The sequence below is a fragment of the Cheilinus undulatus genome, linkage group 1 (genome assembly GCF_018320785.1).
Source record: "Cheilinus undulatus linkage group 1, ASM1832078v1, whole genome shotgun sequence".
In the NCBI taxonomy this organism is placed as follows: domain Eukaryota; kingdom Metazoa; phylum Chordata; class Actinopteri; order Labriformes; family Labridae; genus Cheilinus; species Cheilinus undulatus.
Window position 1 is genome coordinate 35,075,766 of NC_054865.1, and position 20,370 is coordinate 35,096,135.

General features: G+C 39.6%; 1 protein-coding gene across 2 annotated transcripts; it reads right to left on the reverse strand.

The window, feature by feature from the left end:
• Positions 1-15,434: 15,434 nt before the first annotated feature.
• Positions 15,435-20,338, reverse strand: polr2m (RNA polymerase II subunit M). Of its 2 annotated transcripts, XM_041789221.1 has the most exons (5): positions 20,248-20,338; positions 20,018-20,108; positions 18,311-18,910; positions 17,916-18,138; positions 15,435-16,125 (listed from the first exon to the last, which is right to left on the reverse strand). In XM_041789221.1, the coding sequence occupies exons 1-5, from the start codon at positions 20,252-20,254 to the stop codon at positions 15,982-15,984; spliced, it is 1,065 nt and encodes a 354-aa protein (XP_041645155.1). In that variant the 5' UTR covers positions 20,255-20,338; the 3' UTR covers positions 15,435-15,981. The 2 variants fall into 2 exon arrangements, with proteins under 2 accessions (XP_041645155.1, XP_041645146.1); XM_041789212.1 differs by having other exon boundaries at positions 20,018-20,338.
• Between the last annotated feature and the right edge of the window lie 32 nt (positions 20,339-20,370).

Genomic DNA, 20,370 nt, shown 5'->3' on the forward strand with positions numbered 1-20,370 from the left:
CAGGTACTGATGTTCCACAACCCCAGGCTGAAGAGAAGAGGGAGGGTGGCCAGACTCAGTGTTGACACATTTGACATGTACGTGTGCTGCTCAGCAGCTAAGGTCGAGCTTAACGTCATTTCTTTTGTCCCAGCCATTGCACCCCTGGCAATACGCCCAGCAACCACCAACAATTATCAGGTGCTTAGAACATACATACGACAATCAGGGGGTTGTGGCAACCCTCCTACCCACGCTAACAGTACCTTAGGCTATGTTTAAGTGCCACATCTACCCATAACTCCACCCTAAAGCTGTGGTTTTTGTTTTGTTTTCATCAGATTATTTTCCCATGCCCTTGGTAATGTACAAAGACATCCAGAGCATGACCTGGGTTGTGTCAATCCTCCTTCCTGCCCGATGGGGCCCTCAGGTGGGCGTACTCGCCATTACACACCTTATTTCAGCCTCAAATTTCAGCCCAAACATGCCTAAAACTAAAAGGTCTGATCTGCACAACCAACCTTCAAAATTACCTGTTCTGCATCTATAAAGGTGTTTATACTTTGGCAGACGGAGGAGACAGTATTTAGTTTTAAAGCTGGATGACTCATGGGAAATATCTGTGACAGCATCTGAGGAGACTCAGGATGACTCCCAGGACATTTTAATGACAGGCTCTTTGTGTGAGGTGGAACATATGAACCAAAATAATGAAAAGCCACATGAAATAGGACTTTGAAGCAGAGGCATCAGAATTACAACACAGCTGAGTCATGTTATGTTCACTGCCTGCTCCCAGCATGAGTCAGACCTCACAGTCATCACCTCCAGACCTACATGTTCAAAAGGTTAACACAGCAGTGCACCTGTCAAAGGGTGAAGATCTTAAAAAACAAAGTCCTTGACTTATTATGCTTTTGACTCAATAAACGTAGGTATAACAGACTTAATGAAAGCAGTTATGGGTAACGTTTTATGGCTGCGCTAGTTCTTATGTAGGAATAAGAAACAAACAGTGAGCCCAGACAAAGCACAAGTCCGTAAAAACACTTCACTCACTTTCTTTGTTATGTACCTTTAAAATCTTAAGTACTTCCATACAACAGCTCTGCTATCAACTCTACCTTAAGTTACAGGGATGGTAAACTGTCAGCTTTTGTCAACAACACTGCTGAATGTTACTAAAAAACACTTTTTAGTGCCTCTGTTAAGGTTGGCAATGAGTTTAAGGCCCTGGATCATTTGAAGAAGGTGTTCTGAAACAAAGAGCTGTTGTCTAGACATATACCAACACAACAATTAATTATCTGAGTGGAAATAAAGAAAATGAACTACAGGTATGAAAGCACCCTTAAATTATTCAACATGTTTATTTATTTTTTTCATTTATTTATTTATTATTATCTTTCTCAATTTGAATTATTCTACATTTCCATAGAAACAGATGTCATCATGATGAATCCCCAGGAGTATTTTTCCTACACCCATATTTCCACAAAACAAAGGACACCTTGAATACTAAGAAACATTGTCCTTATAGAATCAACATTTGTGTGTTTAATATGTATTTTGTACAAAGAAATACCCTACATTTCTTTATTTTGAACATTTGAATCAACAAAATAGATTAAGATGTAGGCTACCAATGTTGTCTTATGCACTCTAGATATTACTGCTATTGTTCCTGGCCACTTTTTTGCCACTTTGAACCGATTTTTGCCATTTTTTTATCTCATTGTTGCCCTTTTTTGCCTCTTTTGACCCATTCTGACACTTTTTTGCCTTTTTTTCCCACTTAAACCAATTCTTGTTACTTTGTGACCCGTTTTCACAAATTTTCTGCCCATTTTTGTTCATTTTTTGCCTATTTTTCTTCTACTTTATTCTCTGGTATCCTGATGTTTCAGCACATCATGTCTAAGATATGAAGTCTGGCATTACTTTGCTGATATTTTAGTTCAGTGTGTCCATCCGCATTGTTAACTCTACCAACAATAAGCCAACTATGACTTATGATAAGTGGTTTACATTTTGAAAAAAGCGATTTTATTTTACCATAGCATAAATAAATAAAATTATTTTTTTTGCTTTGATAAAAGCTTTTTTTCTTTTTGTTTTCAGGTTGAAAATAAAACATGGTTATCAAAGCTTAACTTTACAATACTTGTGCTCAGACTGCTCAGCTGTGTTAACATGTTCGTCTGAATGAGCAGGAAAGTTCATGGCACCGTATCATTATGTTCACGTTGTAAAGCTTAGTTTTCTGTATACTTTGTGCTGTTTATATTTTAAGGGTGAGATTTGCTGACTTATATCTTAGGCTGAATAAAAATTATGTATTTATGGGGGCAAGGTAAAAGTTTTGTCAAATGGAAAAGTGTAGAAGTTGTAAGTAGACATGCATTTATACATTTTATTCACTCTGTTTTCAGGTAAACACGAGAAATTTTCAGTTGTTCTTCTTTTGCCAATCCCTTGAGTTGCAAAAGCACAAACAAACATAGACACAGACTTAGATCGCCTCGTTGGTGTGGGCCATGATGGTATGGCATGGTGTTGTCTGGTTTATCACAGTGACCGGCCTGTTGTTTTGTTTTCCTAAATCATAAATCAATGATAATAGATTTAAAAATACATAAATAAATCTTACTGATGAGAAAAACACTTGAGATCTCAAGAAAAAGACTAAAGTTACTTGTTTTAAGGTAAAACTGCCATCTTTGCCTTATAAAAATAAAGAAATCAGAAGAGATATCAAGAAAATCTGAAAACAACTCGTCATTAAGATGCACCAGTTGTAAAAATCAGAGCTGATAGGTGCTACCAATGCCAATGCCATTATAGTTCAGTCAGATTCCCATTTTATTAGTAGACATTAGTAGATCATATAATGGTTGGTAGACATCAAAATGTTTGTACACAACAACAGTTTGACCAGCAGCACGTCTGTAGACGCTCACCATGCAGCCTGTAAAACACCTCCCATCAGCACTGCCTTGTCCTCTCCTCCTCCTCCTCACTCTGCTTTGTATTAGATGTTGCTGCAGCACCTGTAGGGGCTAACACAGGGATGTATACAAGAGTGGAGCAGGACCATCTGCAGCCTGTAAACATTTGTCAGACTGAGATACATTCTTCTTTGGTCATGGCTCGCTCTGTAATGTTGTTATGTTTAAATCTGACAAAGAAGAAAGAGCAACAGGAAGACAAACAGCTTTTATGAATTAAGAGTAGTGAATACATAGATGACAGTGTACCCACAATGTAAATTAATAACGTAACCGCTTTCACACATGTGCCACTAAATCTTGAGATATGTTGGAAGAAATGTGAATAAGCTACAAGTTGTTTTGAATTTATTAAATCAGCCCAAGAACATGTACATGAACAGTGACATTTCAGCATCGCTGACAAAGAGCCTGTCGTTTTCGATCGAGCTGTGCTTTAGCGATGAAAGATGAAGAACTAAATCAGTACCAACCTCATTCTGCCTGGCAAAAATATACAGGACAAATATTTTTATAACAGTAAGGGTTTAACCCACAAGAATTTATACAGAGCCAAACCTGATTGGTCAGATTTTGCCTATTGTCAACTGATTTTAAAGTAGCGTTTTTCCTTTTCTCATCCTTATTCTTATTTACAACATTAAAATTTAAACCCAATGATTAAACTCTCTGGCTTATAGACTTGGGATAACAATTTACCATGTGATAGGACTTGATCCATCCTTTCTCTCACTAATCCAGTCTATACTATGGTGAGCTTATAAAGATATAACAAATGTTCATTCACAATACAGAAAGCTCGTAGCTTAAAGTAAGACAGAAACCAGAATGGCTAGGTGCAAAACTTTGATTTATCCATCTACATTGCACTTAGAAACCCCCAAGTGATCAAATGACAAAAACTGAACCAAGGCCACAATCCAACACCAAATGAAGTGATATATGTCACCACTGTAAAGAAAACATGGCTTGTTGCTATTATTTAAAAGAAAATTGGAGAAAAAAATTATGAGTTATTTGATTCCTCCACATTAATATGAAACTTTTTTTGGATTGTATAAAAAGAAATATACCTAACTAAAGGCATCCATAAGGGGGGATAAAGGGAAGAGCTTTCTATGGCCCATGGAGGTCAGGAAAAACAAGGCCAATTGTAAAGTTAAGCTGTGATAACTACATTTGATATTTGACTTGAAAAAGAACCACTCCTTTCAAAGCATCAGAAACGTTTTTTCTATTTATGCTGAAGAACAAAAAAAAAGGGGGGGGGGGGGGCAATAAGAAAGTGGAAAAATTTGCTTAAATTGGTAAGGAATTGGCTAAGAAGCAAAAAATGGTGAAAAACACAGTTACAAGCTGGCAAAAAAATGGGTAAAAAGTGGAAAAAACATGAGTCAAAGTGAAAAAACTTGGTGGAAATAAGCGATGAACATGGGTAAAGAGAAGCAAAATTAGTTAGAAGTGGCAAATGAGGAAAAAAGGAAAATAAAGGGATAAAGCAGCAAATATGGGTTAATAAAGGAAAAAGTAAAAAAAGTACAGCAAAATGGTTAAAAGTGGTAAGAAAGTTACAAAAAACAGGATAAAAGTGGCAAAAATTTGGCTTTAAAATGGTAACAATAGGCGGACGAATGGTGAAATGTTGAAAAGTGGCCAAAAATGGGCAAAAATGGGCAACTTTAGTAGTGAAGAGGATGAAAGGCGCAAATTGTCAAAGGTAAAAAAAATCCTACAGATCTACCCACATGCACTGATATCAATAAATCATGACTGGGGGCGGCCCATTCTCTGGATTTTTCAGGGGCCCAGACAAGTCTGTGGGCTGGTCTACACCTGAATCACTGACACCTGTAAAACAAATGACTGTAGGAAGATATAATGAGTTTACTGATTAAGCTGAATTAAGTAGTTTATCTCTTAAGATGCAAAGATTTATTAGATGGAGGAAACACTGAGCGCCCTCATAATGTTTCATCAGCAGGTGCTCCACTGTTGGACTGGTTGCCAAATGACACTCTTTTAATCGACTTGTTAAATGTTGGACTATACTGCTCCACTCCTTATACAACATAATGAATTGATAGTAATTTTGCTATTTTGCTGTCCTTTGCTGAACTTTCTTGACTGTCTTTGCAGCTGACCGGCCAAATGGTGACACTACAGCACTGTCTAAAAATAAAAATTATTCAAAACAACTACACATCAGTTACATGTATACAATGCCCGGGGGTGAAATGGCGTAGGTCGTGCCCCATGTACTCTGGAGGTCCGGGTTCAACTGCAGCCTCTGGCTCTTTCCTTCATGTCATACCATGCTTCTCATTACTGTTTCCAACCCTGTCCAATGCCCTTCTCCAAAATAAAGTATTAAAAACACATAAAGCCCCAAATAAAACAACTTAAAAAAAACAACCCAGTTGAATAAGTAAGGCTCAGATGTGGCGAACAAGCTGCCTGAGGGTACCATAGGGTGCGATTGACACAACTCTGGTCATACTCTGGATGTCTTTGTATATTGAGGCATAGGAAAATTATGTGTTGAATAACAAACAGTCCTCACCTTAAGGTGGAGTAAGGTATGGATGTGTACAGTAAGCTCGGCCTAGGGTGCTGTCCGGGAGGTAGTATGGTTGCCACCAGCCCCAGGTCATATGGTGGATGCCCCAAGGGCCTGAAAACTGCAGGTAGTCTCCAAGCATGTGGTAAAAGGACAAAAGAGATGCCGTTGAGCTTGACGGTAGCTGAGCTTGACACATTTGTAGAGCATGACTCTGTGACCCCCCCCCCCAATTGTTAAAATGAAGACATAGCTTTTCAGACTTTTTGTGTTAGAATTGGATGCTCCTTTTGTTTATCTTGGCTGAACCTCGTACATTAATAGCTTTGCAAACACATTGGATGAACATGCAAGAAACCTGAAAGCGCTGATTCAGACTAACCTTGCAAAGCAGATGGATACGCTCGTTTCCTTGTTCTCACTGGCGAATCCATCTTACAACGCTCCCATCTAAACCGTTTGGGCCTGGTTAGAAAGTGACAGGACCAATCAGCGACGAGGGGCAGTACTCTCAGGCGCGGTGGAGTCGTGACGTATGCAAACAGCAACAAGAGGCTGGTGTAATTATGACGGAAGAGCTTAGTGTGGATGCTGCTAAAGCGTCAGTTCTTTCAGAACTTGACAACATTTCTTTGTTAAAAGAAGAAGAAAGAACAGCAGTGAGTTGTTTTCTTTTCAAAATCAACAAAAGTCGTGTACAGACATGTCTACAGTTCATGATTCGCATTATTCCTCGGTAGCTTAGCACGCGCACCTCGGCTGCAGCTACATCACGCGTTTTGTTGCTCTGATTGGCCCGTAAAGATGTGACAGACAGAATGCTCATCCAATCACATTCCCAGTTTTTTTCAAATCCTCTGCCCTTTCCCAAATGAAGGTTTTCCAGATGGATGTGTCAAACAAACCCATCCGGCTTCAGGTTAGATTCAGACATTGTTAAACCAAACTGGGTGCCTCAGATTTTGACCTTTTTCATTTTCTCCTCTGGACTTTCTTTGTACAGCGACATTACACCCCTGTAACTGTACAGAAGGAAGGATGCTGGTCAAAGAAGGTAAGACAAAGTTTTTTATTCTTTGTGATAAAATTTTGCAAGATATCTTTTCCACTCAATAGAAGTGGAAGATTTAAAACTCTCTCTTCCTCTTCCATGAGGTAGAAATGCAACCACCAGAGGGCGACACTGTCACATTCCCTCACTCAACAGTAACTTTGAACCAACTTTGCACCTCCAAATAATCAAAAAGAAGGACTAAGATGGCAGTAAATGCAATAAAAAAAGTAGTCTTACAAAGCCCAAATACACTAGAGCAAAAATGTGCTTGTTCTTAAAAGAGTGGGTGTAAATTCATGGTTGGGTCTATTTTATTATGTTTCTGACTAAAAACAGTGCCTATAAAGCCTTTGACCTTCATGTACTATAAAACCCCAGTCTTGTTCTTCTCTGTAATTTATCTCCAAAACAGTGCACACTGAAATGTTTCATCTCAGCTGGATTAATTTACACAGTGCAGGAAGTCGTCTAATAATAAGAGGGTGTAGCTGCCTGTCTGTCTGATAGAGAAAACAAAACATTAATAAATATATCAGGAAAACAGTGTGGGCCTCCCACTCCCACTCAGTCTCCTCTGGTTTATCAAACTCCTATCCCAGCATCCTGTGGGGCCGGAGCCATGCAGCAGAGTCTGCGCTCCAACGTGCTGTACTGCAATCAAAAACACCTGGCCTCAGGGCTTGGAATGGTCACAACATTACAGCATATAAACGAGCCAACTACTCCATATAGAGGCCCCATAATTGTTGGACTGGAGAAAGGATTTCTGCTTTTTTCTACGGCATGGTTTTACTATTGTTGTAAGACACAAGAGCCAGGGCCAAAACTTAACCGTCTAATACAGACTTTATGATCACAATTATGCAAACAAATAGGAATTACACAGAAAGCTGAGGCCTACTACACTGACTCACAAGGCTGTAGGGAATAAAGAGAACTGTCCTTCAGCTTTCTGTGGTTTCCAGCATCTAGACATATCCATTTCACACCTGCAACACGAAGAAAGGATTTGGCATCGAGTCGCTGTGTTATATTTTAAAGGATTTTGTTTCATGACACTTTCAGCAAAGTTTTAAAGATCTGGCAGGGATCCCGTGAGCATAAGTTCCTTTTCTGGTGCTTGTTAGTTGGGATTGTTCTTAAATCAAGGGGCATGATTTCACTCAGGCAGTAATGAAAAACAATATTATGTTGTTTTGGTCCGCCCTTGTTCCTGGACAGCTTTGGATTGATGTCACAAACAACCCTGGCCAAGAAATTATACCTTAACACACTGGTACGCTGCTTGATTGCCACAACTGACATTACCCAGAGTTTTATAATCCTCCAACCAGGCTATTACTGAGCACAATACACTGAGATAATCCACACTGTAAAGCAGATCCATGGAGATATAGAACTTAAGAGGCCTGTGACATGGCCAAACTGTAAAACAGGATCAAGTTTGCTTCAATACAAGATAAGGGGCATGAATTAAAATGTGTATTTTAGTGCTTGAGGAGAGAGAGAGAGAGAAAAAAAACACTGGACAACAGTACATTGTTGTTGTTACATTAATGTGGATAAAAGAATAAGAATTTTCCTCCTCATTATAAGCAAGCTGCCGGGCAGGGTCTCTGGTCCCCCCCCCCCCGCCGTGCCCTGGCACCCCTGCAGCATCCCCACAGAGACGGCTTCCTTGCCGTGATGAGCTTTTGACAGGCCCCAAAACAGCCCGCTTAATGCTGTGCCAGGCCAGACATGGAGTGGCTGAGACGCTGGCAGCTTCTTGGCCCACATCATGCATCACGGGCCTCAACCCATTTTACCCCTAGTTTCCCTCCTCTCCGCTCTTTCTCTCTGTTTCTCCACCCTTTCTTTTTTCAAGTGCCTCAGGATTGTTATGCAAAGCTTTCCAGGCAGAGATGTGGGAGATCCACAGATGTATCCAGATCATATGTGCGGACAATCTCCCACCCCAGACAGAGAGGAGGGTCCAAGTTGGCCAAGCAGGTGGCCTCACCTGGGACATGAATCACACCTTCAACTCACAGACACTCACTATCTGGAATCAAACAGTAATTTAAGCTTTTTATCACAAATATCTGCTGACAGCTGTTGATCCTGCACATTTCCTCAGAGACACTGAATGTGGCTTTTAAACCCATAATAACATTATGGGACGTTTGACATCTTCCTTGTAGCCCAAATGCTATTGGCTGATGATAATTTGCATGGTAAAGCATTTAAAACAGTGAAGCAACTGGATGACTTTCCCTATAAAGTTTTGAAACAATGACAATTATGACGGATTTAATGTGAAAACTTGTCCTAAGAACAAAAACTTTGTCAACAGAGACAAAGAACAAAGATGCACTACTGCCCTCCAGTGTTGATCTGTTTGTACTGCATGCAGGCAGCTCGATAAACATGCAGTCCATCTGCTGCAAGACATGACTACACAAGGCTAACTCATTAGTTATACCATGCCTTTTCCATTTGTGGTCACTTTTATGGCTTTTGAACTGTAAACATTGTTCTAAGGAAAATGAAACACATAACGCTTGTGTTGTGACATTCTTCGCTGAAACTAACGGATGGTTTACTGAGCACACATTTAAACATGTAGTCTGTTAACTAGTCAGAAAAAAGAGCTAAACTGTCAATAATTAAATAGCTGTAAATACAAAAGAACAGTGCAAGATCACTTTATTTTGTCTTATGGATTATTGGAAGCAAAACTTCAGTACATGATTTCTGCTTGATAACAATAAAATAAATGAATAAATGTGACTCTTTGGTATGTGACTTCTGTGGAAAAATCCCCATAGTAGCACTCAATAGTGAATCAAAGAAGAGATTGTTTTAAGCTAATAGTTGTCTGTACAAAAAAAAAAAAACATTAAACTTTTGAAATATGTCAGCAAGCAGCCACACAGACCTCAATATGTTTAGAATTTGACTTATTAAACTTCACATTTTTCAAATAAATGCTGGGATGCGTGGGAAATAAAAGGACATAAGGGGCCAGGACAACAGAAAACCATTAACCCGCACATATTTTAGTTTACAGTCATGAGCTGGTTTATAATAAATCACACATGAGGCTCAAATATATGTGAAATTTTGTCTGTGTCCAGATGTGGAATGCTACAGAGTATATTTATTGCAGTTCAGTGCTAGAGCACATTTGTGTGGTATAATCCCGAGTCTTATTCTCTGAATCCTAAAACACTGACACAGACATTTCTAATATAACTGGAATCAATCACAACTGTAATGAATTAGTTAAGGATGGAAGGACAGTGTATATATGGGGGAATACAGCCATACATTTTATTTTACTAGGTTTTCTTAAGTTTCTAATTCCTGGTTTTCTAACCTGGTTTTCCTTTGATATAGGGTTCACTTCAGTGGTTTTCTTTACCAATTGATAAATTTACTATTTATGGTCACAAATTAACTTAACACATTTGGAATCTTTTGTAAGTATGAAATGAACTTTAAAGGTTTTTCATTAAGATTTGTTTTTTGGCATATTATTCACAATACTCAGGCGGACCACCCTGATATACTCAGCTGCACCCAAGTATATGTGCTGTCCATTTGTACTTTTTATAGAACTAAAATTGTACATAGTTACAATCTGCACTTGAGAGACATTACCTTATATATTCCTCCCGTAAATGCAGCTGTCGAGTCCCATGTTAAAAACTGAAGCTTCATAATGCTGTTGTTTTAACATCTTCTGCAGCTGGCATATCATCCTGTACTCCAGCACCAGCTGCGATATGCTACCTTCACACATGCAGCTCACCTGCTATGATTACAGAACAGAAACATTTCAGAAGGTGACTGATGGTATCTAAGCATCTTTATACAACACACAGCTGATGAAAAAAAAGCAGAAGCAAGACATGAAATGTACAGACAGAGGCAGGGCAGCCATGGTGGCCATCTATACCACCTAAGCTACAGAGTGGCAAACTGTAATGTATGTAAAATTGGTGGCAGTTTTATTTCTGAGAGGAGCTGTTTTTGGCTATGGCTGTTTTGTTTGTGTATTCTAATGTGTCTAAGAGTGTTTGACTGTGAACTGTGCATTCAGGAAGTATTCAGACCCCCTTCACTTTTTTCAATTTTGTTATGTTGCAGCCTGATACTGTCAAAAAAAAAAAAAAGTCATTAATCTACACTCCCCTGTGTGGAGAAGGAAGTTCCAAAAGGGACAACCATCACTGCAGCCCTCCACCTATCTGGATTTATGGCTAGACAAAAGCCCCTTCTTAATGTAAAACACAAGAAAACCCCTTTGGCTTTCATTTTGAATTTTCTGCAAACTCCAAGCATGCTTTCATGTGTTTTGCACAGAAGAGAGGCTTCAGTCTAGCCACGCTGCCATAAGCCCAGATCAGTGGTTCTGCAGTGATCCCTCAGGAACTTTATCCCATCTCCACGCTGGATTTCTAGGGCTCAATCAGAGTGACCATCAGGTTCTTGATCACGTCTCTTACTAAGGCCCTTCTCTATAACAAAAATGAAAAAAAGTGAGACATATATTGATAGGCAGCAACCGTGGTGAGTGGTCCACAAAAAAGTGCACTATTTCAGGGTACTGGGAACTAGAGCTACACTATTAATTGACTTTAATCACAGCCAAGAGACTGACCTCTCCACAACTAAAGAAACAGTGCTGATGGCAATTATTTATATTTATAATGCATGCTCAGTCCAAAGAAAAATCAAAGTGGTCTTCCAATTAAAGTAATTCAAGAAATCTATTCAACTCTTTGTTATTTTAAGTCATATTCTCTAACTTGCTTGCATTACTTTTCCATAAATAACTTATCCTTTTTGACTTAATTCCCTTCTTTCAGTTCTCCTCCACATAGATACAAAGATACACACAAACTCTAAAATAAAAAAATGTAATTAATAATTGTTATCTTCATATTGATCAAATATTATCATTTTAGCCATAATTATGCACTGCTACCTGTAGCATTGTGCTGTGGTTCTCAACTAATCTAGTGTCAGGTCCCACCACCCTCTGTAACTTTTTCAGTCAGAACCACATTTTTCAATGAGGCAGTTTGGGCTAGAGATGGGACAAAAGATGTAATAGAGCAAAGAAATAAAAACACATCACAGACTTTTTGGCACATATTTCTTCCAGGCACAGTGGCCCACTGAAACTGGCTTCACAGCCAACTTTTGGGTCCTGACCCACCAGTTGAGAACTAAGGGCCTGGTAGTAATGTCTGTATGCCTCATTTACAGGGACTGTTGTTGTCTAACCTGGGTTCAAATCCAGCCTTTGGCTCCTTCCCTGCATGTCATTCCCCAATCTCTTTCTCCCCAGTATTCAACCGTATTCATTGTTCTGTCAGGGTAAGGACATAAAAGCTCAAAAATATATTTTTAAAATAAGCATTTTATCTGTAGTACACTAAATACAGTTAAAGTTAATCTGTATTGACTTTAGTTTGGTTCTAATTTACTATAAATGTCCATTTAAGTCACAGGCAATCATGACTTTGAAGACTTCTTTGCCAAAATTCACCTTGTTTGGACTTGTTAAAAACAGAATCTATTTCCTTGGCATGGAATAACACAATAAATCATTCCCATGACCATGTTTTATGACCAACACCCGGTTCAGGACCCATCTGTCAGATAGAGCCACCAGTCAGAGAATATTTTCCTCTCTTCATTACTGGTGAGACAGCTGCAGGACTCTCATGATCTCTGCAGCCACATATCATGCTTCCTCGGGCAGCCTGCAGACCTGATACGGGCACCAGTTTCCTCTCTCACACGCACACACCAACACACACACGTTTCACAGTGAGATAACCAGAGGGCTCGGCATGGTCCAGTCAGGAAGATGTTTGCTTTCCTTGTCTGTGTGTGAAGAGAACACACACGTGAAGTGAAGACTTTAACATTTAAAGGTTGTTTCTTTCTTGTTTCACGGCTCGTGGCATTTGCATTTTAAACATTTGCTCAACATTCACACTTGAGTTAAACAAAACATTAGTTGCTTTTTCACCATCCAGCTTGCTGTGAGGTTTCTGTCGTCCACATGTTGGAAGAGAAAAAACACATTTTAACATAAAAGAAGAGGAAAACACATTAAGAAAGTTGTTTTAACTGAAGCTGATATTTTAAACTCTTGATACTGATGTTTTCCCTTCTTGACAAATTTGCATTATTTTCTACTTATACTACAAATGCTGCTCAAAATTTTTAAGTGAAGTTTCAAGGTACATGCTTTTCCAGTTTTTGCTTCTTTCAACTTCCAGTGTAAGAAAAAATTATGTTGTGACATTTTTGCACTGCTACTTATGAGTAAAGTATTTCTTCTAGTGCAGCAACATGAGAAAGAACTAGTTCTGATTGGAACGAGTAGATAGGCTGTAACCTTATCTACACAAAGCTGCTGTGCTGCATTATTTCATCTCTTCATTTGCCCTGAGAAAAAAATATGACAGAAACATCAGAGGATGGAAAAAGCATGAGCTCAGACTTTGTAACCTGGCAGATATAATCCAATCATTCTGCTGAGGGCCTTACTCGTGTTTAACGCCACTCTATACATCATGCTGTATATCTAATTTAAGGCTGAGCTGACTGCTCTTTGAAGGCACAGTTTTGAAATCACATTCTAGTTTTCCCCTCCCAAACAGCAAATTACTCCTACTCCCGCAGGACGCGTGATTTCGGACTCTGAGTTGGAGCAAATCACTTGCAGACTACTTCACGAGGATTGTATTAATCTGAGACAAGGGGTCTGGGATTCAAGATGAAGTATAAACAACCTCATCATCGATGGACAGCACAGAAAAGCTTTGACTTTGGAGAGTGTGGACTTGGTTCCACCTCAACAACAATACTGTATGCTCATAGTTAGGTTTGGTGCCAGATACCACAGAGAAAAGCAAAAATGTGCCCCTTAATTGGTAACAGTCTCTGAATTTATGTAAGCAAGGTAGGCTGTAATTAATCCCAGCACAATGAGGATCCTTGAAGAGTGTATCCATGGATTTGTTATTGGACGTCACCATGCCACTCTGGATCCCATCAGAGTCTGAATCTAAATATGCAGCAATCAGGTGGGGATATTTTTCTCAAACATCTCTCACCAGTTCCTCAGCAAAAATAACCAAAGGTTATCAAAGAGCATCTACCAGCAGACTCTGACATACACAAACCCACCCTCATTTCCCCTGCCTCAGTGCCTCCTTACTTCCTCATTAAAATCCCCAAATCCGGCTGTTTAAATTAAGACGGCCTGCAGCCTCCTGTGAGAGCTGGAAGAGGGATGATGGGAAAGCAGTCTGGAGAGATGCTGGCACTTCTTATCTCTGACATATTAGCAAAGTTGAGGAATGGTATTTGCCATGTTGCATTAGCCCACTGCCGTCCCATCATCGCCTGCAGTTCCCCGCAACAACACGCTCCAAATGCAGTCCAGATGTCTCAGCCATCAAGCTTCAATATTTCACTAGGCCAGCATTAATCTTATCAAGTGTGTCCCAGACCCCAGCCTGATAACATCTCACAAGGTTTAAGAAAATCACTGCCTGCTGCTGACCACAGCTTCACTGCAACCTGAAACTGACACCTCCTGCAGATAGATTCTACACATAAATTAACTTCAGAAAATGAATGTTTGACATCTAATTACTTTGTAACTATTTGATAGTGAAACTTAAATAATCCATACTGGGAAGGTAAGAAAGAAACAGTTGATTCATGGTTTTAGATTGGATTCCTGTTGGCCTTTTCTTTCAGAAGACCAGATGTAGATTTAACGTTTTAACATGTATTTGGTTTACTATTTCAGAGCTGTGTTAAGCCCATTAAATCTGCCTCTGATAATAATCAGAAGTTAAATCAGTCATACTTATGTGTTTGTATAGATTGATTTAAAGACATCAAAGAATTTCAGATGGAGATGAACATCCAGTGGTGTGTCCTTTATGAAGTAAATATGGCTTTCTGCTTTTAAACTCTGAGTTTTAAAGTTTTAAAAAGGGTTTGTATGAAAGAGTTCTTTTTCAGTACCTTATGGTTTAGATAGCTTGATCAATGTTTTACTCTAAAACTGGCCCAGTCCTGTGGCACAAGCTCTGCCCTTCTAGTCTCCACCAAAAGTAGCGCAACCTGGTAACAGTCGACAGGCATCAAGAGGTAAACAAACTGGATCCAAATGCAAGGGAGGAAAGTCCCACAGCAAGATGCATGACAAAAAAAAAACTTACAAAACTGAGGAGTAAGCATTTAAAAAAAATGTCCTTTGAAGCAGTTTTATTACAAGGCAAGGGTCCTATGGCATGTGTGTAGGTGTTGATGTATGCATACGTATTTTAATGTATGTGTATGTTTGTTAATGTCTTCCTGCTGAAGAAGACTGTGCATTGAAACACGTCCATTGTGGCTACTGCCTTGCCTAGAAATAAAACAGCTTAAAAAGGACATTTTTTGGGTGCTGTCTCCTCAGTTCTCAAAGTCTCACAGCAGCCATTACAGTAACTGTTTTACCTCTACATGTTTAAAATGCTGTCCCACAGCACTGAGCACTAACTGTCCCACAGTACAGTGTCTGAGCAACATCTACCATATCTGCCTCTACCATATCTTCTTCCTGCGCATCTGAATTATGACATCCTAAAACCAAGGTATAGTTTAAATACACAAACCAATTCTGAGATGGTGTCATCAGCTGGTTGATTAAACTTGTGAACAGAAATTAAAGGATATCCTTCTGATGCATCTTAGTTTATTAAAAAGTTAAGTTGTGAGTTACCTCACTGTTCCTGTTAATAAAGCAAACTTGCACAAACACAGCCATTAGCAAAAGTTGATTGATTTATTTAACTGTTGCATATTCTGACATCATTTAGTCTGTCCATGGATCAACAAGCTGATGTCTTTTTTTGAGACAAAGTTGTAAACAGCCCATCATTAGTCAGTCTCAAAAGTCTGCTCCACCTGCTGATGAGCTTTAAGCGCATAAGAAAGATAAAACTATGAAAGAGGCTTCCAAAAGTCTCAAATTCAAAAAGCCATGACATCATCAGTGTAAGTTTACTGATAAGAAACACTGCTCTCGTGAGGCATGCTTAAAATTTCCCACTCCTAGACTGCAGCTGTTAATTCCAGCAGGAGACTGAAACAACTGAATAACAATTAAGCTAGCTGTTTTCTCAACCTGCCTCTCAGTTTCCTGAGTCGAGTCTGGGATACAAACTTTGCCTTCACACTGTGTAAAGACTCTGTTTCTTTCTTGTCCTTGGAGTGAAAATCCTGTTTGCTGGGTCCTGATTGCGGGTTCCAAAGCCTGTTTCCCTCAGGTCCAAGGTCGCTCTGGTTTCCCCAGCTCTGGCCTTGTAGGATCAGTCTTCCTCTGAGGAGAGCTGGGTTCCTTCATCGTGAACCTCTCTGTAGGCGGCCATGGGGCTGCCATCAGGAGTGTAGCTCCCCATAGAGATCTTCAATCCCTCAGACAGTTTCTGGGCGGCCAGCTTGGCCTGTAACTCCTGAAAATAAACAGAATACAGAGAAAAGTTGACATGAATAGGCTGGTAACAGAAAACAAGCACATTATCATAAGGCAGCACAGCTATAGCTATTAAACCCTGGACAAAAGTAGGACTGATAATAAGCTTAACAGGCCTCTGGGAGCTGACAGCAGCACACTGTTTGACGTTTGGCTCTTTACTTTGGATGTGGAGGGATATTGAGAGCTGAAACAGCTGAGCACTGCCCCCTAGAGCTAATGGAGGGATGTGATATGGTTCAATAAATTCACCCTTGATTTCACAAATAATTTATTCTAGAAAGTCATTAAATATACACTTAATCTGAAATGTCCATGTGAAAATCTGAACACCAAAATCAACACTGCCATAGTTACTCCAGTGTTTCCCCTACATTCATTTATTTGTGCCGGACCGCCACAAATTAGGCCCGCCACAAATAGATTCTGGCACTACCTGTTCGCCCTCGCTCTGTGAATGTAGCGTGTCATTAAAATGAGTATATCGTGAATATCCGAGTATAAATTATGTGGGCATTATGTCCCTGATTGCATCTCTCACAGCAGAGAGCTGTCTTTTTCTCCTCTGCCCATCCAGAAAACTCCTGCTCATGCGGCTGGGTTTTTTTTATATCAGCGGCGAGAGAAGCAAGGGAGAAGAAGGTAAACCAAGCAGTGTGGTGAGTTAGCGGCTAGATAGATGCCTTTTAAGACGGACAACGTGAAACAGCGCTGGATCTGCAGCGTTGAACAGTCGTTCAACTTTGAAAAGGAGGATCTCGAACTCACACAGTATTCGTTAAAACACGCCGCAAGATGACTCCAAGATAACGGCGGGAGTAACACAACACGCCGCTAAAGACATGAGCCGAGTGTAGTTGAAAAGCCAGGATTTAAAAATCTCATAAAGACACGTAACCCAGAATATAAGATTTGCCTGGGTGGGAACATTTTTCTGAAAACTCCCTGCCAGAGTCGTACACACCAGAGAGAAGACGGCCCAGCAGCAGACAAACGTGATCCACTTCTCCACAACTACAGAGCCTTATTTCAGCCTAACAGTTCAAAACACCGACAACAAGTAAATAGTTAAAATGTTCCTGCCTCCAGACAAGCTTATTCCCCCATGATCACACAGGACAGTTTCTTAAATAAGGTCTAAAGACGCTCTCATGTCATGAACTTGTCAGAAACTGGTCCAGCATTCATCAGCACAGATAAACAGACTAATATAATCACAGCTGTGAGCCTGAATGGAGGACTAGACTGCAGGGTTTTGGCCTCTGGCTGCATGCAGGGTTGGTGAGTTTTGTGTAGGTTTGCTTCGCCCTTAATGAGGGAAATAATCATTTTATAGTTAGCAATAGTAAACATAACACAGGAAACATTTCAGGACTGTTCATACACTGTAAAAGACAGAGTAAGTCATGATTTATGTATTTTTGATTTATTAGTAAAAGATTGAGTAAAGTCCTTTTCAAAATAAAACTGCTAAATTTGACTTTATATTGATTTTTACTTTCTGCACACAATTTTATTAAAAATACAATAGAACAGTCTGTTTTAATCACCAAACTACAAAACAAAATTTTAGCAAAATTGTTACTCCTTTTGATTTAAGTTACCTACTTTATTTATTCAACCTATTTTTTTTATTTATTTATTTTTATTTATTTATTCAAATAAGTTGTTTTATTCTTTATTTAAATGTATTTATGTTAAGTTAAGTTTATTTGGTGTTTGTTTACATTTCACATTAAATGAAATCAAACTCCTTTTTTTTTCACCTACCTGCTGCTTTTTGGTTTGATCCCTCAGAAGGGCAGCTGACTCTTCCAGAGATAGGAGCTGTGCTGGATTGTGGTGGAGAGGAGGTAGTTTGGCTGCAGTGATGTCATCCAGGTGTTTTCTGTCCCGTTCCCTCCTTGCCTGCGCAGAGAGTGGCGAGGAGTCTTCAGAAGACCGACTGGGTGACAATGATCCTGATGGAGAGACGTCACTTCTGTTAAGCAGTCTGGAAACACAGATGAGAAAATTTAATGGGCAATCAAACTGAAAACATCTATAAGAGAAGGTAAATGATTTACAATGGAGGACACTGTACATGAAATGGATAAGTATTTTTGTATCAGTATAATGACATAAGTAATCATTATAATCATCATTATAAAAGGGAGTCCACTCACTGATTTGGTTTGAATTTTTGCTTCCTGGGAGCTGAAGTTTTCTCTGTTTTCTCCAGGACAGTTACATAGTGAGGCTTTTTTGGTTGCTCCTTAAGTGAGTAATTGTCTCTTGCTGTGCTCTTTATTGGGTCTTTGGACTTGCCACTGAAACCAGTACTAGTTTCAGATAGTCTGACCCTTTCCAAGGCCTCCACAAGGTCACCCTCTTTTGTCTCCTCAGAGTTCAGAGAGGCCCCAGCAGCAGCCGTCTCCATGGTTTCCCCAGCAGCCGCTCTGGAGACAAACTGGTCCTGTTGCTCGTCCAAAGTATCTTTTTCATGCGTGCGAGTAGAAGCGGGAGAGCTCAACCTGTCCTGAAAAGCATCATCACCTGCAGCAGCATCACTCTGCCTGATCTGCTGTGAGGTAGCTGCTTTGCTGGGGGGAGCACGTTGTTGCATAGTGAAGGCCTGCTTGTACTTGGACTGAAACTCTGTCCTGGCAGCAGACACCAAGCTCTGTCTCTTCTCCTCTTCATCGTGGAGTTCAATTGCAAGGCGGACTTTCTCTGCAAATTCTTTGATCTTTTTCCCTCTGTCAGGCAGAGTTTGTAATAATCTCCTGCAAACGACATGAAGATATTTCATGCTTTATTAGAGAAACCATTTCATTCATCTTAATATGCCGTGTATCCCTAGGGTAGGTTTATCTTTCAGTTTCTCCCCTCTGTACCTTGGTTTACAAGATCCAAAAGTATTATACTATTACACTAGCATCACATTTTCTAACACAACTGCTGTATCATCAGTAGTTTAAATTCTAAGTCATCTGTTCCAAACATTGCACAAAATATCCTCAAATTTATTCAAGTTTCATTTGAAGTGGCTTAGTTGCTCTTATCTCTGGGACAAAAGACCCTGAAATGTAAGGCATAAAACCTAAAACTCGATATTTTAATACTTTATCAAAAAGTGTTTAATTATTTTGCATCATACATGTATGTAGAAGTTTAGGCTCTGTTTTATGAACATGATGTAGGTTAGCATTTCTCCCAAAATAAATAAAGTTAGATTTAGATGTGTGCACACTGATAATTTTGTGGAAGATATGACTTATGGGAATTTGTACAATCTTGACCACAGGTGTGTTGTTCATACAATTACGTGCTAGCAGGAGAAATTAAAGTTTTACCTCCCACAAATATCATTCTCAGTACACTGGCAGGTTCAAAGTTCATTCCCTGTGCTTGTCACTTACTATTTCATGGCTATTGGCACGCTGCATGTCATAGCATGTTTTAGATTTGAAACAACTTTTATGAGCTTTTCAAGCATTTCCAGTGTGATTATATGTCTGATACTGATCTTTTCACACCTTATATTTACATTTTGACAGCGGCTGTAGATCAAAGGTGTCTCAACGAGTCTTGAATTGAAGCTTTGCATCTTTCCTGTGTGAAGGTTTTAAGAGTGACCGTGTTAACTGATGTCTCTCAGTCGAATACGTCTGTAGTTGTCAAGCTTAAAACAAATGTCCAAGACAGGCAGTGTCCTCTTGTTTATTTAAGAAACAAAATGGCATTTGTGGGACACTCTCCACCTTAAACCTCTTCTGTAACGAGAACCAAGTCACCAGTTAACACGGTCACTCTTTCAGCCGTAACACCTATCATGTTTACATACGTAATTACCCAATAAACACACACTAGAGCTAACTACGTAAACTTACTTGTTGGAGAGTATCTTTTCCTGTCGCAGGAGCAGTTCCTGGAGCTCTTCTGTGCTCTTGTGTCTCAGGTCTCCCACCTGTCCCTGGCTTTCTGTCCACGACGAGGACATCACTGTTAGCTACTGACAACTAGCTACAGCATTCACAAACAGCGCGAGCTCACGTTTAACTTTCAAAATATACAACCAAACTAAATTCGTAAGCTAACATACTCAGACATCTTCAACTACCTGGCATTTTTCAAGCAAAAGAGCCTCATAAACTGAGGAAGGGGGTTAGTTCATGTTTTCATACACAAGACATTTCAAAGTAGGACTCTGCTTCTTCTTCTGCGCAAAACTTACATGTGACGT